We start from the raw sequence: 21,929 nt of genomic DNA on the forward strand, positions 1-21,929 counted from the left end.
CCACTCGCTCACTCGCTCACTCTCATCCCCGGCTCTCTGAAGCTCTGTACGCCGCTGTTGACTGGCAAAGGCAGCGGTGTTGGCGGCGAGGAGGTCCCTGCGGGGACCGCCCATACAATAACCTTTTATGTTGACGTTAATAAAATGTACCCGAATTTAGGAATATGTAGGACATCCCTGCTGACATTCCTGTAATATTACGTCACATCTGCTACAGTGCATTAGCCGTGTGTTTACTACGTGTTTATTTGAATATAGAGCGGGGAAGTGAGATCGGATCATAAGCGGTCACTGGAGACGCATTCTAATGCCAGGTGTGAACAGACGTACTTAAAGCTGTCCACTTGTGATCCGATCACTCAGGATGCATGTTAATACCAGGTGTGAACAGGGTCGGAGACATCGCTGCTCTGAAATGGACGTTTTAGTAAATCAAGTAAAACTTTTTCGCAGGGGGGATTTAACGCCATCGCCTAGTCTAGGTCCTCATCTCTCATCCAGTCAACTAATGTGTGCAATTGTGCCACTTCATTAACAGCGGATATGAAGTTATCACACCGATGAAAACAATCCGACTCAGTGTAATTTAACCACCAGCAGATGGTCTAAGAAACAACAACAAAATAGCATAGATATAACATCTAAAAGTCACAAACAGCTCTAGTGGTCCGATACAATCATCTTTAGTACCAGAAATGGGATGAGGAGACAACAAAATGAACACCAAAAAAAAAAAAAGCACATATTTGGATTTCTGCTATTCCTGAAATCTAAACAACAGGTATTGGCCTAAGCAAAGATCCCTCTCCGTTTTCTCTTAGCCCTATTTGCCTCTGTAAGGGATATCAGCTCCCTGGTCATTGATAACGCCGGGACATAACAAGATATGCCGGGCAATTTTTGTCCCACCCCATGAGATACTATGGGTGCAACTGTGGTTCGATGCTGTTGCTATCAAATGGGTGGAAAGCTAATCAGTCTCAGGGCTCGTCACACGCTGCCATTACACAATCCAACTGAAACGATGTGTTACGGAAGGCATGGGTCAAAAGGCATTTCATGAGATGCCATAAAAGGCAATCCAGTGCATTTGTGTTGACACTGACAGTAAAATGCCCGGCACACAGAGCCATTCGTTTAGTCTTTAGGTTAATTTTTCATGAAATAATAATAAAAAAAAAAAACACATTCCAGGGAAACAAAAGCCCTTGTGACAGTGATTGTCTATTCAATAACAAAAAAAAGGCCAAAAGAAAATATTGCTTGAAAACTGCCCAATAAAAATAGCAGACGTTACTCCTTAGCTGTTCAAATTGATCAGTCGACCACCGAGAAGTTGAGATAGAAGCTATTAGATGTTTTAAGACTAGTTCATCAGCTCCAAGAAATACTCCCTTTAGTGCATTAAAAAGCTGATGGCCGGTTCAACTTCAGAAAACACAAAAATGAAAACGTCACTGGCGCCTAAAAACCAAAACTGATTGCTCTCTTTTGATAATTAGGCCGTTTGAATTCTGAAATCTTTTTCCAAAAAAAAAAGAACACTGTTAAAGAGATGGGAAATAAATTGAAATGGCTTGTTCATTTATGTGCTCAGATATATGATGCTTTGATGAGGTGTTGTTGGCAGATATTACTAGTAAAGCCTTCATCTAGAAATAAACAAGGCCTCAGTCAGTCACTATCCTACAGTAGTTCTCCAGTCCTACAAAAAGAGAACGTTAGGCCTACGGACCCTGGGTGAAGATGAAGCAGCTGCTAAACGAGTTGACGAGGTATATCGAGATCTATTGTCTTTCTCTATACAGTACAGTTCATCTCAAATAAATAATTTATAGCCATAATAGTGTTGATCAACTTTGGTCATAAGTTATATGCTTAGAAACATTCTAGCTTAACAAACACTTATTTAGCATCTTTAAAACATGATGTCAGCGTTAAGAACAAATCAATGTTACAACGCTGACCCGAGCACGGCTCTCCTTTGGAAGGAGACATGCTAATGTATTCGGCAACACTACCAAATTATCTTAAAATGCCAATATGATTCTAGGCCGTACATTTAAAGTACACTATGGAATCTTTGTGACCCTTTTCCAAATTTCGGATCGTACTGTAGTACACAAGCATTGCACTCTTAAGCAAAAATTTTGATTTTTTTCCCTTGTGTGGTTCCTTCATAAAAATCTAGGCTAACGGACAATTAAAAACAAAAAAACAAAGAAAATATAATCCAAAAACAAACAAACTCTTTGATCATTATTTTGGGAAGGCTCTATGTTCCTCTACAAGGTCACCACAAGTGATTAAACATGATATGACTTTTATATTGAGTGATATGAGGAGAGAGACAGTCGAGGATATAGAGGTTTCCATGCTCTTAGATGTCAGTTATAGAATTATGTGGACATGGTTTTAAAGGGTTAAATGATTTAGAGATGGCCAGATTGCTAGTGTTTGTTTTGGATGCCACACTTCATCTGAGTGACCTTGTAGAGCAATCCGCCTCTACGTATTAAGCACTACTAGGAGATGGAGGAATGGGATCTAATTGCATATTAGGTTTGACTGCACCTCAAGAGAAGACCAAACACTCACACGCACACACAGACACACAAACACATACATACACAGAGAACAGACATGTGGGTGGGTGCTCTCCTGGTCCTCTGGGCCATGTTAAAGGGAGTCCCCCCCCTTGGTGGTGATGATGGTGATAGCAGCTGACTGAGGGGGGCGCGTGACCTCACTCAGACAGACAGCCGTCCAGGCCAACCGTTGCACCGTGACGGTCTTTGACGTAGCCGTTGTGGAGGCCGTTGCTGGGCAGGGGGGCGCAGGCGGCGGTGATGCCGCAGTGCTTCAGCAAGTTGAGACCCGGGGAGGGGGAGACGGTGGGAGGGGAGCAGGAGCAAGAGGAAGGGTCCCGCTGGGGGAAAGGCTTCATGGTAGAGAGGATCAGAGCCAGGCAGTCTGCCACGTCCTTGTTGGGAGCACAGGCCAGGGCTGGGGTGTGGCCTGATTCACAGACAACAAGTTTACATTAGTACATCTTGAACATCTCATGGTTTTATTACATTAGGCAAACCTTTAAAAAGGTGTCACAAGTAATGATGAACCCACAGAGAACTATCCCCATGCAGCTCCCATCAGTTCAACGCAGCATTTTAGCCCCTTTCAACTCATTGTTTTGTTTTTTACGGCCGGCAACTTTTCGGTTTTGGTCCACTCTCACTGCTCTCATCAGTGTCTGCAGCTGTTCAGCAAAAAGCTCTAAAAGCCCACTGTACTCTACCTGGGAGCCTACATTACTCTCATGTTTTAACTGCAATAACACAGGTTTTACTTTATTTGGCCCTGTTCACACCTGGCATTAAAATGCATCTCCACATGTGTCCCAAGAGACCACTTGTGATCGGATCTCACTTCACCGCTCTATGCGCCAATAAACACATTGTAAACACATGGCTAATACAGCAGACGTTGCAAGGTAATATTACAGGAATGTCAGTAGTAATATCCTAGATGTTTGTGAATTGGGGTACATTTATTTTATTAACATAAAAATATAAGGTTATTATCTCCCAGCGGTCCCCGGGGACCTCTGTGCAGCCGACACCGAGCTCCAGAGCCGGGGAATAGAGCGAGCGGGCGGGCGGGCAGGCGGGTGTCAGCTCTGTGCAAAGCACTGGAAAAAATGCAGACACATCTCCGACAGTATAATAATGCACTGCGTGCCTAGTCTGATAATCTGTAGATAAGGAGACTAAAGATAAGATATATTTTAATACATGACAGTAATACTGGCAGAATACAGTAGAGCACAGAAGCCGTTTCTATGCCACAAGCGCTCGCATCTGCCTGTCTATTCACATGAGGAGCGCAGAGACCCGCGGATCCCAGCAGGACGTCACAGGTTGTCTTTAATGTGTCCCAGGACACATTTACGTACACACTGCTAAAAGAATGTGGCCATAACCCACCTCTGAATGTGGTCTGAGCGATCAGACCTCAATGCGTCTTGAGTGCGTTCACACCTGTACTTAGAGCTGTCCACTTGTGATCGGATCACCCACGACGCATGTTAATGCCAGGTCTGAACAGGGCCTGAGTTCATGTGATTTAGATATATGTAGATATAAAATCCTAGCACGCCACGGCATGTCTCTCCTGCTGGGCTGCTGACAGCGCTGCCCCAAAGTAGGTAATCAAAAACTATGGTGTTGTGGAAAACGGTCAGAAAAAAACATACATGATTTATAGTAAATAAGCTACAAAATTATAAACTTTGTAAGGTTCTTTAAAAATCCAAACTCTAACTCACTTCAATGTAACAGCACTTCTGAGCTAAAATAGCTAACAAAGCATGAAAAGGCCTCACCTTCCTCATCCACAGCCAGCACAGTGGCTCCTCTACTCAGCAGTGCCTGCACCACCGTAGCCAGGCCATTACGTGCTGCAAGATGGAGGGGCCTGGAGGAGAAAGGGGGAAGAGTGTGAGACAGCTGGAAGAACTACTATTTATCGAGTTTTAACATTAGTACGTGAAGAATAACCTAAAAGTTCTAGCCTCAGAGTAGTGGCCACATGTAAAACAGAGGAATCATTAAAATACTAAAAATGACACCAGGACAAACATGGCCTATACAGTATACAGTATACAGTAAGGCTATTGGCCTAAAAGTGCTTTTGTAGAAATGTAGGTTCACAATTATTTACAGACAACCCCACTAAACACCATGTTCTTTGCCCCTGTACTTGTTGATAGCATAAAAATGTTACTAGCTTCTCACATTTGCAGAGCGCTGTTGGTGGCATTTATGAGTGTTGGACTGTGGATCTCTCCCAGAATCAGCAGGGCACACATCTCATGAGCCTGAGGGACAGAACAAAAAGACAAGTGAAAAATACACTATCTCCAAAATGTCATCACTTCATCATTCTATCCTATTAGACATTTGTGTGAAATTGTCTTAATTAGCATATGAACTCTTGACTTATGACCAAAAGGTCACAGTGTCACAGTGTCCTTTGACCACCAAATTGTAATCAGTTCATCCTTAAGTCATAAGTGGACATTTGTGGCAGATGTAAACATGATATCTCTGTAACGGCAGGAGAGAATTTCATTACGAGAATGGGACAAACAGATGGACTGACAACCCGGAAACACAATGTAGAGGCATCAGGTGTTAACGCTCAGCACACCATAGTGAAGCTTTGTGTACCTTGCTGCAGGCCAGGTGCAGGGCAGTGTTCTTGTTCTCATCCAGCAGTGTCAGGTCAGCTTTGGCCCGGTGAAGGAGGATGGCTGGGTGACATCAAGACACAAACACATTTATTTCCTGCAATTACAGATGTCCTGATCCGACAATTATAGTCAAGAGGAGATGCCTATTCAAGCCAAGAGTGTGGTAAACAGTTATGCATTCTTAAGAATCCCACAAGAATACCAGGTCAAAGACTTACCCACGGTGCCACTGTGTCCCTTGTCAGCAGCTACCATCAGAGCAGAGCATCCACTGTTGTCAACTGCATTGATCTCTGTCCCATGGCGAAGCACCAGCTGAAGTCCCGCAACATCCTCAGCAAATGCAGCAGCATGCAGTGGGGTCCTACAGGTACAGACAGAGATAGTCAATACCAACCAATTACAGTATGATCAGTGTCACAGCTTCACGGACTGTGGCAGTACAACACACACCAATTACTTGATAAAACAGAAGGAAGAAGAGGTTTAGGTAACACTACTAACACTATCATGGTGAGAAATACATTCCATATCAGCTTAAATACTATTTCTTTAGGATCCACTTTCTTTCTGAATTACAGTTGTACCCAATTAAACAAGTTAAAGGGATAGTTCAGATTTTTTTTTAATTGGGGTTGTATGAAGTACTTATCAATAGTCAGTGTATTACCTACTAGGGCTGAGACTAAACACCTATCTCCCGATTCAATACTCTTATGATACTTTGGTGCCGGTTCTATATGCATTCCGATTTTCAAGTATTGCGATTCCTTATTATGATTAATTGCGATTTGTTAACTTTTTTTAACACTAGACGATGGGAAAAAGTTGAATCATACACTTAAATATATGAAAATATATAAATTAATACAGTAGACATTTTAGATTTTTAGCATGTATGTAGTCAGAGATGTCCTGAAGTCAAATATATCAGTCATTGTCAGGAATTATTTAGGACATTTTTTGCAGCAACCCAAAAATCAAAGAATAAAGACATTTCCCTCTCAAATTAGTGGTATTTTCTTTTACTGTATAAGGGACATGTAATGTTTTATACTTCGGGTGAATATAATCCAACAGATCTTATTTTCATATATGAATTTTGTATATTTAGTTCCCTTTGTTAAAACCTTATTTTGAAAACCGGATGTAGTCACACGTGTATACCTCCGCTGACTTCGGCAAGTCTGTCTCTAGCTCTCCTGTCAGCTCCGTTCTCTTTATCCACCCATGGTCAACTCCATTGGGGCCGTTTGAATGCAGAGAACAGAAATGTCAGGATAAGGGTGCTCTACAGTTGTAGCGTCGGCTGATTTGACCACTGAGATGAGTGACGGCTGGCTTAACCACACGTTAACGCAATATGATAACGTTTCCTGTCTATGACAGAGTTAGCATGCAGCTTTAACCATTATGTCTAGCTGTGCTTTTACTGGTAATGTGTGAAACCCAAAGTGTTTGTCTGACGGCAAGGTAAAGAGATGAAATTATTCTAAACATAGCGTACACTGTGGCAGTAGGCAGTATATTTTTGGCATCATTGGGCAAAAATTCCATAATAACCTTTCAGCATATTGTAATTCAAGTGTTCTGAGAGAAAACTAGACTTATGCTCCTCCTCACGGCTCTGTTTTCAGACTTTAGAACATAGAGCTTGTGACGGGGGACTTTGACCAATCACAGGTCATTTCAATGAGAGAGCGTTCCTATTGGCTGTGCTCCGGTCAGATTTTACAATGGCGCCGACATCACAAACTTTCTAATTTTACAGCTAAACCGTGCACTACAAGATGATTCTGACATCTGAGGAGAGAAATTTTGTTTGGAGTTCGCGAGTGATTGACAGCCGGCTCTCATAAACGGCAGATGGACAGCAGACCTCAGATCAGCTCTTACTGCTTGTTGTCTGTGAAATCTTGCAGATGCCGTTAGGAGCACCGGAGGACACAGAGGCACATGATTTTTTTCAGGTTACCTGTTTCATGTACTACTGTCACGATATAGCGACCGTTTTATAAAAATATATAAATTTTTTTTAAATCATATTTGCTCTAATCTGCCTACTGCAGCTTTGGACTGATGTTGATTTTGTTTTCTTTTAGGTGTTTAAAATACGTTTTGCTGCAGGTCCCGTCCACAGCAGTACAATACTTAGCCTCCGTGGTGGTACTCCTGTCTGTTTCTCTTTTGTTCTACAGTCTCACCTTCCTTTGGCATCTCTGGTGTTAATCATGTGGACCCCAGCAGACTCCAGCAGCCTCTCTGCAGCACCGCTGTGGCCATTCATCCTACAAGCAAGACGGACGAGTTAATGAAATGATGATTTCATCTAAACCTAAACATTTTTTTTGAGTAATTAGTTTTGACACAGTAAGACAGACAAGAGCTTATGCCAAGTTAATACTCACAGAGCACAGTGCAGGGGGGTGAAAGGGTTTCCCTCTTCATGGATAAATGTTTTAAATTCAAGTAAAACCTCCAAACAGTCTTCATGCCCTGAGAACAAACACACTCAGCGTTATAGACAACAGATGTTACAGTGATTAATGGCAGATATACTTGTCAATGTCTAAAGAAACTCAGCCCCCGACTGCTCCAGGACCAGTGTTTGAGAGACATATGCATAGAAAACCACTTCCCAACTCTGTGCAATAAAGAGAAAAATACAACTTATCTTACTATTTATTATGTATGTATTTTAAAGTGTTCTCCGAGGCAGAATTGAGATTTTTAGCAATTAGAAATTAGCCATTTCCAGTCGATCAAACTGAGCAAACCTTTGTAAGCAGCCCAGTGCAATGGGGTGTATTGTTTGTTGTCCAGCAGTTTATCTTGTGGGTCTGTTGCCATGGCGGCCTGCACCAGACTGGCCAGGATCTCCGTGTGGCCTCTGGATGCAGCGTAGTGCAGCGGTGTCCTACCCTGAATGTCCCGACACAGTGCAGAAGCTTTGTGCTCCAGCAGGGCTGTCACACAGTCGTCATGGCCCAACACCGCCTGAACAAAGACCAGCAAGGGCTGATGAGACATTCTCCTCTGAGAGAAACTACAATTAGAACTTCTTTCCTTACTATAGATAGAAATCATTTCCTCCTCACATTTCTCTGTTATGTATTCTACTACAGGATCACGGCAGCATTAAGTAAATCTAGGCTACTTTCCTTGACAAGATTTCCTATTCTGAGATTAAGAATGTTATTCATTCCTCTCAGTTAACATTTTACTCTTTGTACATTCATTGCTGGATGCAACTTAACTCCATCATCAGGCAGGTGCCCATTTACCTCCATTATCTAAACTACAAAGGGTGTAAGAAATCATCGATACACGAGTATCATGATATTATGTGTCGTGATACTGTATTGATTTTTAATTAACTTCTTAAAAATCCGACAGCACGCCATCGGGCTCAGACGCTATTTGATCTTTCCGAGGTTATAGAGGGCTACTTTTAAATCATAATTTTTTTAATCATATGAACCTAGAAAACCTAAGGAATACTAGCTTGTCGCGAAGGAGGCTAGATAACGCTCAGTAACGCTAAATTTTGGCGAGAAAAACTGGCATGAGGTTTTTATCGTCCCTTGACCTCTGACCTCAAGATATGTGAATGTAAATGGGTTCTATGGGTACCCACGAGTCTCCCCTTTACACAGTTGCCCACTTTATGATAATCACATGCAGTTTGGGGCAAAAACCATGCAGTTTTTTTGCATGCAGTACAAATGTGTTATTTTTACTTATTCTAAAATGGTGTATTTCTGGTGTGTTCTTTATACTATGATAGTTTTCCTAAAATTAGATTTTTTTAAAAATTGCAATATATGGCCTTGCTTACAGTATCACAATATATTGATTGAATGGTTACACCTGTATCATACGTATCGTATCGCCAGCTTCTTGTCAATACATAACCCTATAAACTACTATAGAGTGGTGCAGGAATGAGTCCTTAAACCCGGAAATGAGTTAGCATTTTAGCACTTCCGGTTCCTTTGTCTCGAAGTCAATGGGTTTTTTGAATGGGTTTTGGTTAGATGGTTGAAATAAGGTCTGTGGTTGACACAAGCTTAAGAGATTTTAACGTTTTATTCTAGAATATAAAATACGTCACTAAATATCCCACTCGTGAATATTGAAGCCTTTATGTGTCTTAAAAAAGGCGGTCGCTAACAAGTGGCTAAATGAGACTACTAAACGTCATCACACCGACACGTCCGCCTTTACAGCCTCGTTGTGTATACTCGCATTCTTGCGACCGTGGTTTGGTTCGTTTATAGCCTAATGTTAGCTTTCTACTTCTGGCGATTGCATTCACACTGAACAAAATGTCTAAGTATCATAAATGTTGTTTGCCACAGAGCTTATTTTCTGCAATAATCCAAAACCCAATGGAATAATCTCATTGGGTTTTTGTCAAGGGGACCAGTGAGATTCTAATTTCCGGGTTGGCCTACAAAACTACGTCATCCCTGCACCACTCTATATTTGATAGTGAGAATTAAGGTGAAATACTGTCAATACTACTTCAATTACTAAATTTACTAATACTTAATTGTATTAACTAGTAACACTAGCACTTTAACCACCAATTAGTCTTGTATGAGTTTTTGTGGTGTAGCGTATGCTCTGCCATCGTATTATTTTTGACCTACCCCTCTGTGCAAAGCTGTGCTGCCCCTCTTGTCCTTGGCATCTGGCAAGGCACCCTTCTCCAACAGGAAGTGGACACAGTCAGTGTGACCTCCCAGAACAGCTAGCATCAAAGGGGTCCTGAAGGGAACAGACGTGACAATAGATTTTTTAACTATATACTCATTGGTCTAATTAGCTTTAGGCATTAAACTGCTTTTGAAACTGAATGTAATAAGTGAAGCCATGCTTTTCAAAGAAAAAAACTCACTGGCCAAATTTGTCTGCAACGTTGGTGAGATCACCCTCCTCCCCGTAATCAATCATCATGCGCAGGCAGTCTGAGTGACCATTGGAAGCTGGTACGAAACAAAGTACAGGAGAAAGAATAATTAAAAACAATACATATGTATATTCTCAGTAACATAAAATTGACACTATTAAGGGTGAGAACAATACTATGCAATCAAATCTTCCAGCAGAGAGCAGTATACCTGCAACATGAATTGGAGTCCACATGAGGCGGTTGTCATTGAGGAGACAGGAGGCCCCCTGAGCCAACAGCACCTCCACACAGCGGGCATAGCCTTTCTGGGCAGCCAGGTAGAGCACAGAACGTCCTGCAGCGTCCTGCATGTCCACATAGGCTGCAGTCTCCGTCAACACACGCAGCGCCTGCCAGTGGCCCTTATCAGCCTGAGGGAGCAGAGAGAGAAGACAGTCACAACCTTGTATGTCTTTAACATTAAGAGGTTGGCAACCAGTTTTCTGGTAATACAACAAATAGTCTATATGTAATAACCACATTAATCGGTCGACCGATTTTTTGACATGTTTTCATAATCGGCATCGGCCGATGCCTGAGTATATTAAGCCGATTAGCAAGCAGAAACATCTGCGTGCAGCCCAGTGTTGTTGTTGCTGTGGTACACGTGTGACACCGCCCCTTGTGTCAATCCAATTGCCATTCTACCGGCAGACCTCAGTAGATGCTAACCTTTGCAAGAGTGCGTGAGAAGAACAACGTCGTAACTGGGAGAAACCGGTAAGGCTTAAATTCTTCTCTTTCAAAGCCCTCTATATATTTAATTGGTTAGATATGAAATGTTACTTTTAGAGAGAAAATACTTTGGAACTGTATTGATAGCAAGCCTTCAACCAGCTACCTTACAGGTAGGGATGGGTACCGAAACCCGGCAACGGGCTAAATTAGTACAGATCGTAGTATTGATAAGCTCCGACGTTATCAATTCTGTGTTTGGTAACGGAGAATTTCTCTCCGCCGGTAACGTTAGCTGTGTGCAGGGCGGAGCAGCTCTCATACACGCTGCTGCAGCGCCGTGTTCAGACACACACAGCTTCTGCTCTTAGTAACTATGGCGGAGAAAACTAAACTTCAAAAGCGTGATTACACTTTACTAGCGTTGATGCTGACAATGCTTGTCATAAGTGCAAGTTTGCATGTGAGGGAGGAAACACAAGCAATTTTTCTAAACATATAGCAAAAAGTTCACTTCCTCACTAAACGTGTCTACGGTCTACGTGTCCTACATGCCTCTATGACGTCACAGCTTGTGGCATGTGTGTAGTCCGCAGCCTAGCAGATATGAGCAGCAGGCTGTGTAATACCAGTGAATTAAGTTATTATAATTTTTTTGTGATCACTTAGATTATGGCCATATAGCTTTTAACAGTGTCTGTCAACAAACAGAAATAAAAAAAACATGCTTTAGGACAGTTTTGGAAAGGTGCTTAAAAGGTTTTGAGCCCTGTACTATTACTACTATTAACCATCATGCACTAAATAAATAAATAGAAGTGCACTGCAGTGCAGACACAAAATGCAGATTGGAGAGACAGACCATAAGTGTTGTTCGATAAATGTTTACTTAAGTTGAGAAATTTCCGTATCATTTGTTATTATTAAGGTGTTATATTTTATCAGATGGAGGAAAAGTTTGTCTTTTAACTTCATGATAAATGTAATTTATATTAATTTTAGACAGAGAAAGGTTCAGAAACGTGTGGAAATTAGTAAATAGTAGTAATAATCCACAATTAAAACTCTGTACTGTATTCATTCATGATGCTCTCCAAGTCACTCAATGTTCTAGAACACTGTCCGGCACATATTTCAGAATAAAAGCCTCGTGTTTACAAATGAAGGGATTCTGTCCGCAGAAAAAACACTTGAGGGCTTTTATTTCAAAATTAAAGCAGGAAGTGTTGATTTAAACCCCGTACTTTATCAATTCTTGGAGCTCTCCAAGTGACTGTGTGTTCCCCAGCACTGACTGCTCATATTTCAGAATAAAATACTTGTGTTAACAAATGAAGGAACTCGGTCCATAGAAAAAATGCCTGAGGGCTTTTATTTTGAAATGAAAGCAGGAAGTGTTGATTTAAAAATAAGTCTTTACTTTTTTCCATCTCCGAAACATATTCTACAGAGACCTTGAAACTGTAGTAAAGTCTTGCTGGTATGAAGTTAACATACAGTCAATAGATCACTTTCACTGTCTGTGACATATTCTACAGATGTCTAGACATGGAAACTGTAGTAAGGTCTTGCTGGTATGATAATATACAGTCAATAGATCACCTTCACTGTCTGTGACATATTCTACAGATGTCTAGACATGGAAACTGTAGTAACGTCTTGCTGGTATGATAATATACAGTCAATAGATCACCTTCACTGTCTGTGACATATTCTACAGATGTCTAGACATGGAAACTGTATTAATGTAGCTGATATGATGTTCATATACTGTCACTAGATCACCTTCACTGTCTGTTGCTGCTGAGAGACGCAGCTGAGACGCGCGCGGCTCGCGTGAAAAATAGGCGAGCCTTTTATTCTATAAAAGAGACGCGCGTCTGAGGCGCGTCTCATGCGGGCAGTGTGGCTGCTCTAACCTGTTAACACGGACGCCGAAATAAAAAACACGCCACGCAGCCGCCACGCGCTCCTGACGTTGGATGTGTGGCCACGCTGTAAACCACAGGGTACTTTATATACTCCTGTGTGAATTAAATACTTGACAAATGAAAAGTAGTATTTTCTCATTTTAAGAACTTAAGTGTAAAATGAACTCAACAGTTGTAAGTGAAATTATAGAGAAAAAAAAAAATATATATATATATATATATATAGGACTAGCCTATATCGCAATAGAAATGATATAGAAAAATATATACAATAGACATTTTTATATTGTTTTGACGATATGTATGGTCATATTGCCCAGCTCTAGTTACGACCCAGAGAGTTGGTTAAATGTGAAACACTTACAGCAAGATGCAGCGGACTGACTGGAATACTGCTCTCTATGTCTCCTAGTGCATTAAAGGACATCTCCAGGAGCTGAAAAATAAACCACAAGGATTTAATTTGCTGAGGATATAAGTAAAACATAACATGCTACACATATTAATATCGATTAAAAGCTATACCTGAACATGTTTCATTATGAACAGCCTGCAGAAATAATCCTATTAACTAATCCTTTTGGCTAAATGGGAGCACAGAATAAATACATTTATTACACAGCTTTGTTGAATACTCGATACTGATTGGTCAATCACGGCGTTCTATGGTCTGTCATTTCTTTGTAGCAGACCGTTGCTATGGATGCGGTTCTGATGTCAGACTCTGGTGGCATTTTTGTGTCAAATTATTGATTTCTTAAGTAGCCGTATAATAATCAACATAATGTATAGTTAGCGGGATGCAAGACCCCTCCGCGACGCTGCATCGCCCTGTCTGGGTCTATTTCACAACAATGATCAGCTCTCTGTACATTATCCCTTACATGTTGACCTAAGAAACTCTTGCGTCTACCATGAACTAGATCTGGGAGATCAGGTTGAGTGGAATGTGTGTAAGAGAGTGTGTAACATACAACTGATATGATTAATGCCTGTGGCAAGTTGAGTTGTGATTTCAGATTAAAAACAGAAAAACTCACCAGCTCCAGGTTCTGTTTGTTGCCATGGTAAGCTGCATAGTGAACAGCACTGTAACCCTTTGAGTTGACCATGGATGGATCAGCACCATTGTCCAATAGATGCTCCAAGCAGCTGTTATTAAAACGTAGGGAGGGAATTAAGAATAGAATGCATTTCATTCAGGGGCCTTTAGGCACAAACATTTTCCACAAAACAAACTTGTGTGTCAGTTTGTTGAATTTGATGCCGTGATCACATTAGTCACGGTTCGATGCATGAGAGGAAAGACAAAAAGAAAAAACGACTCACAAATACGACTCCTTCGCCTCATCCTCATCATTCTGATGGTTTCCAGAAAAATGACGATCAACTCTGAAAAGAACAAAAAATGCTTCGATTAAATTAACTTTCTTGAGGTCGGGATAACATACACATCATTGCAAATGCATATTCCTCTGTTTGTTGCTTAGATGGTTACACTGCTCTAATAAAGCTTGTTGTTGCTCAAAAGGTGAATGCAATCTGACTATGAAACCAAATATTCAGTCAATTTCTTGAACTGAATGAGTAAGAGAGAAAACACAAAAAGCTGAGAGAGATAAGGTCAAGAAACTACGTTTTTTTTGTTCACTGTTTGAATTTCATAATCCACCTGCCAATTTGACAGTTTCAGCAGTCAATCAGTGTTCTGGAACAAGCCTTGACTTTCTGCCAGGCTTGGACAGAATTTGGTGGCATGTGTTGCTTCTGGCGTTTCAGTGAGAACATAGAAGGAGAGAGAGAGACAAGTTTCCCAACCTGCTGAAGGCTTGGGAGGCGGCAGAGTAGTGCAGGGGAGTACAGCCCGTCTGGTCAGGCTCGTTGACCTCAGCGCCAGCGCTCACCAGGGTCACAGTGCACTGGTACCTCCCATTAGCAGCCGCATAGTGCAACGGTGTCCTATAGGGAGGATGCAAGGATTTATGTATTTATGTATGCATTAGGTGGCACTTCAATCACTGTAACAGCAACAGCAAATTAAAAGATTCAACACAGATGAGGAGGAAACTCACCTTCCCATTATGTCCCTCTTATTCAAATCGGTACCGCTACTTAAGAGCAAGTTCAGACATTCAACATTTCTGTAAAAGGAAGATGATCATGGTAAGGAAATTAAGTTACGGATGACATGTGATACCAGAACCTTTTGGGTCATTTTAATACGCCAGTGACAAACCAATTCTGTATCTTACCCTCCAGAGGCAGCAGCGTGTAGACAGGTCCTCCCAAAGTTGTCAGGGGTGTTTATGTCAAACCCAGCCGAAAGTACATGCTCCTTACTCATGGATGAAACTATACTATAGAGCTGACCTGTAAGGGAATGAAGAAACAAGCTGACGGCCATGTCCAAGTGTACAGATATAAACATAGATGTAGAAGATTTAGTTAATCAGAGTGCACGCTTTTATGGAACAAAGACAAACCTGAGGAGAGTAACTTGCGACAACAGTCTGAAAACCCGTACAGCACAGCTAAGTGCAAGGGGAACATTCCATGGATCCCACGTCTGGAAATGACAAAACAACCAACATGAGACATACACACTAAGGCATTTATATCATGGTCTGAGTGAATACTCCATTCTGATTGGCTGCAGGATGTCCATTATTTCCTGATAATGGACACCGACGTAGTTACAGTGAAACTGTCTGTCCACCATTAGAGGCTGTGAGTGACAATCATCACAATCACTTCTTTCTCCCCCTTTAATCACAGGGCTGTCCCCATCATGACACACTGACAGTTTGGGAGTCCTGTAGAGAGTTTCCCTCAGAGGAAACGTATTGTTGTCTGGGACTACGTACATTATTTTTCAACTTATTTCATCTCAGCCTATTATAATTAAAATTGTTGAGCTCAGAGGATATTTTGTCCAGGATGGAGACACCGTCCGGGTGAAAGACGGAACGGCCGGTTCTGAGGGAGTTATAAGAGGAGCGAAATGCCTGTTGATGTGCAGAAGGAACTGTGTAGAATAATTAATCAAAACGACACGTTTGATGTGCACATAAGCACGGAGGATTCTGTGGATCAAAACTGCACTAAATGTAACCAGCGGTTACCATCTGTTGTGTCCGTGCGTAATTGTGGCTTGACCGCGCGCAACATCACTCTCTATAAAGACTGCAGCGGTGCACTGTGCTGGCTCTCTGCACCGCTGGCTCTCTGTATACTTATCTCGTGCACAATAATTAATTAATGAGAGGAACATGATAAACGTCTATGTAAGTATAATAGTATTATTTTAATTGTGGTGAAAACCGGGACATTTTGTTAGTGAATGATGAAAACCGGGACATTTGAGTGTTTACAGATATATCTCGGGACTCGGCACACGTCAGCTTGAAACCGGCACTGTCCCGTAAAAACCGGGACGTCTGGTCACCGTAGTTATAACGTTACTGATAACTTCATAGTCTATCGCTCCCTCTCTCTGTCTCTCGACCGCACACCTGCTAATGTTACGCGGCACACAGCGGGTACAGACAGTAACAATACAACAGTGGGCTGAACAGAGATGGTATGCGGGTGGTGGTGGCAGACTGGCAGTTGAATATAACCATGTGGCTATAAATGGCTTTTGTAGTTTGAAGAAGACTAAACCTAAAACAATCGCCATCTTTCTGAGCTCAGCTGCCTATTACACCATGGACAGCGACCTCTGGTGGCGCGTCCTGTGCACTACAATACATCACATTAATACAGCATCATAGAAAGCGGAGTGTCTGTATTTATCACGGTATTGAAAATCATACGGTCAAGATTTCTAAATACCCTGGTATACCGCAATACCTTGATACCGCCGAAGCATAATTCATACAAACATCCAACACCGTAGTTGCAACAACAACTTTGGTCCCTGTTGCAAACGCAACACATACAGTGAGTTCCTATTGTTACAGGCGACCCCTTTGTCTCGCGCTCTCATTGGCTGTGGCTGTAAGGCGGATTTGCCTCTGATGTGGGGCTTTCGTCCGGGAGCTCCAAAAAGTATCGGCGTGTGGAAAATCGGGGCTACGGTTATGTAGTGTGAACTAGGCATTACTTGTATTAAGGGCTGTGCTTTACGGTGTTTTTAAAACCTCAGGGCACGATTAAACACATCAGTAATACCACTTAAGGCTTTTCCGATACCTGGCCGTGTCTGCTCCGTTGGTCATCAGAGTGCTGATCAGCAGTTCATGGCCGTACTTAGCAGCAACGTGGAGAGGAGTATTGCCATATTTATCCACGCAATCAATTTCCCCACCTGATGGAAAGTAGGGAGGAGGGAGTGAATAAAAGAACCATTTGAAGAAGAGAAAAGCCAGGACAAACATTTTCTCGGATCAGTCAGACAGCACGGTCATCGTTACCGTTTTGGATGAGGATCTGAGAGCGTGTGAAGCGTCCATGAATGGCTGCCATGTGCAAGGGGCTCTTCCCTTCTTTGCTCTAAATAAACAGAATATAAAATCATATCATTTCATTTCATCTCGAGTGTAGTTCAGAGATCATTACAATTCACTGATTAGTGAGTTTGTATTATAGCAAGCTTCAGAAAGCTGCTACAACCTCAGTGAACAAGGCTGGATTGACAACTTATCACCAACTTGACCAATGTTAGTTTTTTCTGTGACAATGTAACTGAAATTAGGCAACGTCATAATTTATACGGTCTTGTAAGCTATAAAAAGATGATTAATAACAAGGGCTGTTAATCGATTCAAATATTTAATCGGGATCAATCGCACATTTTTATCTGTTCTACATGTACCTTAAAGAGAGATTGCGTTAATGCGTTAAAGAAATTAGTGCTGTTGAAACGGATTTGCATTACCGCGTTATTATCACGTTATTATTGCGTTATTGATCATTGTCATTTGAAACTCTTCAGCGCACTTCCTACCTGCTGGTTGACATCTGCCCCATTGTTGACCAGCAACTCCAGACAGAGGGCACCGTTGGTGGAGACGGCGGCCAGGTGCAGAGGGGTGTAGCCGCACTTGTTGGGCTGGTTGACATTAGCTCCATGGTTCACCAGCTCGGTAGCCACTGCCTCCTGCCCCATGTAGCAAGCCACATGGAGCGCAGTGTTTCCAAAGCCATTGGGCTCATCAATCTGACAGCAAAACACAAATGTGACACAAGATCAGACAGTGCCTCAAGCCTGAAAGGAAGGAGACCTGGAGATCTTAAAATAAGTGTTAGATTTCAGCAGTTGATAAAAGACTATTGGTTATTATATGCTGTGACATTTATGGAACGTTTTCACCAAGCAGTCCAGTTCAGCTCAGTTTGTTACATATTAGAACTGTTATTTTTGCGTTTCCATTAGCAAAAGTTGTGGATGGTACCAATAGAACCACTCGAGGTCGAAGTTCCAAGCGAGCTGAGTCGATATTATAAGGTGGAGTTAAAACACTGCAGATCACCGATTGGTCCACTAACACGACACGGGACATCCTGCAAAAACCCACTGTTTTTAAATAGCCAAGCTACCGTCAATAGCGGTCGCAATTTTTTATTCACTCGACCCAGATTTAAAAAAAATGGTACCTCGCAATACTACGCTGTACACACTATGCCGTACAACTGCCGAAATGAAGACGTTCCTCAGTTTGTGAGAGGATTCAGCGAGTGTCCTGTTGAAGATGATATCACAGCAGTTTCACAAGCCGTCGCTACGGCAATCAGCTGGGAATCCCACCTACACTGAGGGGGGTACTATCTGCGGTGGAAACATGGCATAGAGAAAGGGACCTGGTACCAAAAGTGAGTCGAGCACAACATTAATGAAACAGGCCATCTGCAATTGGCTGAGTACATCACTGGTTGTTTTATGGTTTTTGATGTTTGTCATTTTATCTTGCTAATTTAATGGTCTGTCTCTGAAGAACGAGAGCCGCTCAGCTGCTGAAAGAGACAGCAAATAAAATCACTCACCTCTGTCCCCATCCTCAGTAGGTACTTTACAATTTCGAGGTGGCCACTTGCAGCTGCAGCATGGAGAGGTGTGTATCCTTGCTTATCCTTGCAGCTCTTGTCTGCACTGCGAGACACCAGCAACTTCACAACCTCTGAATGCCCTACAAAAATCACAAAAAGGGAGAAAAGTTACATTTCAGTATAAACTCTAATACGGATTCAGAGCAACAATGGCCACAAAAAGAGAGGTTTAAGTAAATGGGACACAACAATCAGTGATTGTAGTGTCTTTTACCCCCAGATTATGATTACTTGGCAATGTTATTGCTCATCATTTGAGTGAAGCTTGTCATGAACAATAGGAGCTTTTACTGCTATTTGACAATGGAAATGTGTGCTCTGCAGCATTGGCAAGAGAGTGAAACTTGCTTACCCAAGTAAGCAGCACAATGGATAGGCTGTCTTTCCTTCTTATCGATGGCACTCAGGTTGGCCCCTTTGTTCAGCAGCAGCTTCACCATCTGTGAGACAAATAAATACAATTGTAGAAAAAACACTCAGGTTCTCATTATTTAAAAAATAAATTTCAAAAAGGGAAGCCTATAACTCACTTCCTGGAACCCACTCTGAGCTGCATGGTGCAGGGCAGTTCTGCCAGTGCGATCTGCCATGTTCAGGTTGCTCAGCTGGGTCAGCAGGGCCTCTGCGCAGCGCGTGGCTCGGTTGGCAGTGGCCACATGCAGCGGCGTCTGCCAGAACTTGTCTCGTGCGTTCGCCTCTGCTCCGCGCCTCAGCAGCAGACCTACTGCCCTCTGGGGAGAAGGAAGTGATCACGAGAGTTTAAAGCATATATCATATCTGCAGTTTGCCGCATTCCCTTCAGTCAGCACAATATTTCGGTGCATGAATCTAAATGAGTTCCACAATAACTGTGGGTGAATACATAATGGAATTAGAGGATGAAGTCATCCGACAGAGATGATGAGACTCCTCGAAATGGCAAAGGGATATGAGTTTATTGCTTACTTCGTTCCTGGAAGCAGCCGCCCTGTGCAACGGGGTCAACCATACATGGTCTTTAGCATTTACAGTGGCACCTGGCAGAAAAACAATAAAAAAGATTTTAAGGGGTAGCACGGATGCTGTAGAGAGAAAAAAACAAAACAACTGCACACTGTAGGGACAATGATGTTTGTTGGACTGGTGACAAAGGATGCACCACATTTCTCCAATACAGAGGACTCCAAATTAACACAAAGCCAAGTATAAGCAATACATCCAGCAGCTCACTCACCCGATTCAATGAGGAGGTCCATTATATGGACGTCACCAACACAGGCAGCAGCATGAAGTGGCGTACGGCGCTCTTGGTCCTATAGGATAAACGGATTATCAATGAACGAGTATATGACGTTTCATCTTCATGTTTAACGGATCAAATGACGGGGCCTAAGTCCTTCATGATAGAACCCGTTGCAACTGAAATGACATCGTACATACCAGTGCATTGACATCCTCCTTTTTGTGCAATAATAGTTGAACTTCTTCAGCATTACGGTTGAAGATGGCCTGGACCAGAGGAGGCTGCAACACAGAGATCCCTGCGTTAGTTAACGTTGCATCCAATGACGTGAACCCGGAGCGACGCTTCCTATCCGTCCATCACACTAGAGCAGCTCACATTCTGGTTATAGCAATTCTTTATTAAGTGAAATGGTTAAATATGCTATCATGCTTTAAAATGTTAGATTTGGTGCGTTTACTGTAGCGTTAGGTACCCAGTAAGAGTCTTGTTTCCTACCAGCAAATACACTGAGCCATTACTGAGGCCTACAGGCCCTGGTCTCACTACTGACGTCAGCTAGCCACACGGCTCTAGCTAGCTCATTGTGCTAGCCGGGCCTAGACTAGACTAGACTAGAGCAGCATCCAACAACCGATTTGTTCATGTAGGAATGCCACACAGCGCTTTTCACATGGAATCGTATTATTATGTTTCAGATATGCACTTAATTAAACATGCACCACCAATGAGCTCTAAATGAGACAACTAGCTCCGCGACGAAGACGTAGTATGTTGCGCACAAGAGCAGGGCTTCCCCAGCAAATAGACTGCGCCACAGCACCACCACGGAGCGCTGTCTGTCCGCGTACCTGGTCTGCGATGTTGAGGACTCCCATCTCCCGAACTCAGCCAGGACGGAGCTCCTTCATCAGGATACAACTGCGAGGTATATTGCGGTGCGTGACTGGATCCACTGTTCAGACTACACCCAGAGGAGGTTGCAAACACAAATGCGCTCTTGATCTGTCACTGTTGTTGTCTGTATCAACGTCTGCTCTGACGATCCAGGCTACGACGGTGCTGCTCCGCCTACAGGAGGGGCGGGCTGTTGATCCAGGCTACGACGGTGCTGCTTCGCCTAAAGGCGGGGCGGGCTGGTCTCGCCTGCGTGGGTGAAGTGGCGCCATCGTGTGGAAAAAGCCGGTAACGCATTTCCGCTGGCTGGAGGTGACGACACTGCTCTACCGTTAGTTACTGTCTGCGAGGTCAAGAGAAACGTTTAACTGTTAATAAAGTGATAGAACGTGGCCTAGTTGTTATTGAGCAGAGTGTGTTGTAGCTTGAGAGAATAATTGTACTTACTAGCTGTTTATGGTTACATTTCCAACCGCATCTCACGGTTTTCATCAGCAGATGGACTTTGCTCTGTTGTCATGGAGATGGACCAATCGTCATCACTAATATATATATATTTTTTGCTGTCATCACCAACAATAATAATAATAATAATAATACAAATAAAAATAATAATAATAAAAGATAATACAGAGCTTTAGGTGTATGAAGTTTGTTTTGTGTACCACAAAAAAATAGGACATTATTTTGTGAACAATGCAGATGGACTTTGCTCTGTTGTCATGGAGATGGATCAATCGTCATCACAAATATATATTTTTTGCTGTCGTCACTATCAATAATAATAATAACAATAATAATAACAATAATAATAATAATAATAATAATGATTCTACTACTACTACTACTAATAATAATAATAAAAATATATAATAATATACTATAATAATACAATTATAATAAAACTAAATAATAGAACTTTTCTATTTGTTAAATTGTTTCTAAATG

At 42.1% G+C, this 21,929-nt stretch overlaps 1 protein-coding gene across 1 annotated transcript; it reads right to left on the minus strand.

Moving 5' to 3' along the window:
* Positions 1-669: 669 nt before the first annotated feature.
* Positions 670-21,124, minus strand: ankrd52a (ankyrin repeat domain 52a). The gene is made up of 28 exons (XM_074642777.1): positions 20,936-21,124; positions 20,282-20,365; positions 20,076-20,154; positions 19,808-19,878; positions 19,393-19,593; positions 19,215-19,302; positions 18,800-18,942; positions 17,763-17,975; positions 17,230-17,308; positions 17,009-17,123; positions 15,298-15,380; positions 15,067-15,184; positions 14,887-14,955; positions 14,633-14,773; positions 14,144-14,206; positions 13,855-13,966; positions 13,179-13,250; positions 10,378-10,579; positions 10,155-10,242; positions 9,907-10,024; positions 8,029-8,248; positions 7,660-7,747; positions 7,456-7,539; positions 5,470-5,615; positions 5,229-5,311; positions 4,794-4,876; positions 4,382-4,473; positions 670-3,018 (listed from the first exon to the last, which is right to left on the minus strand). The coding sequence occupies exons 1-28, from the start codon at positions 20,960-20,962 to the stop codon at positions 2,747-2,749; spliced, it is 3,234 nt and encodes a 1,077-aa protein (XP_074498878.1). The 5' UTR covers positions 20,963-21,124; the 3' UTR covers positions 670-2,746.
* Between the last annotated feature and the right edge of the window lie 805 nt (positions 21,125-21,929).

Source organism: Sebastes fasciatus, chromosome 8 (genome assembly GCF_043250625.1).
Source record: "Sebastes fasciatus isolate fSebFas1 chromosome 8, fSebFas1.pri, whole genome shotgun sequence".
NCBI classification, from domain to species: Eukaryota; Metazoa; Chordata; class Actinopteri; order Perciformes; family Sebastidae; genus Sebastes; species Sebastes fasciatus.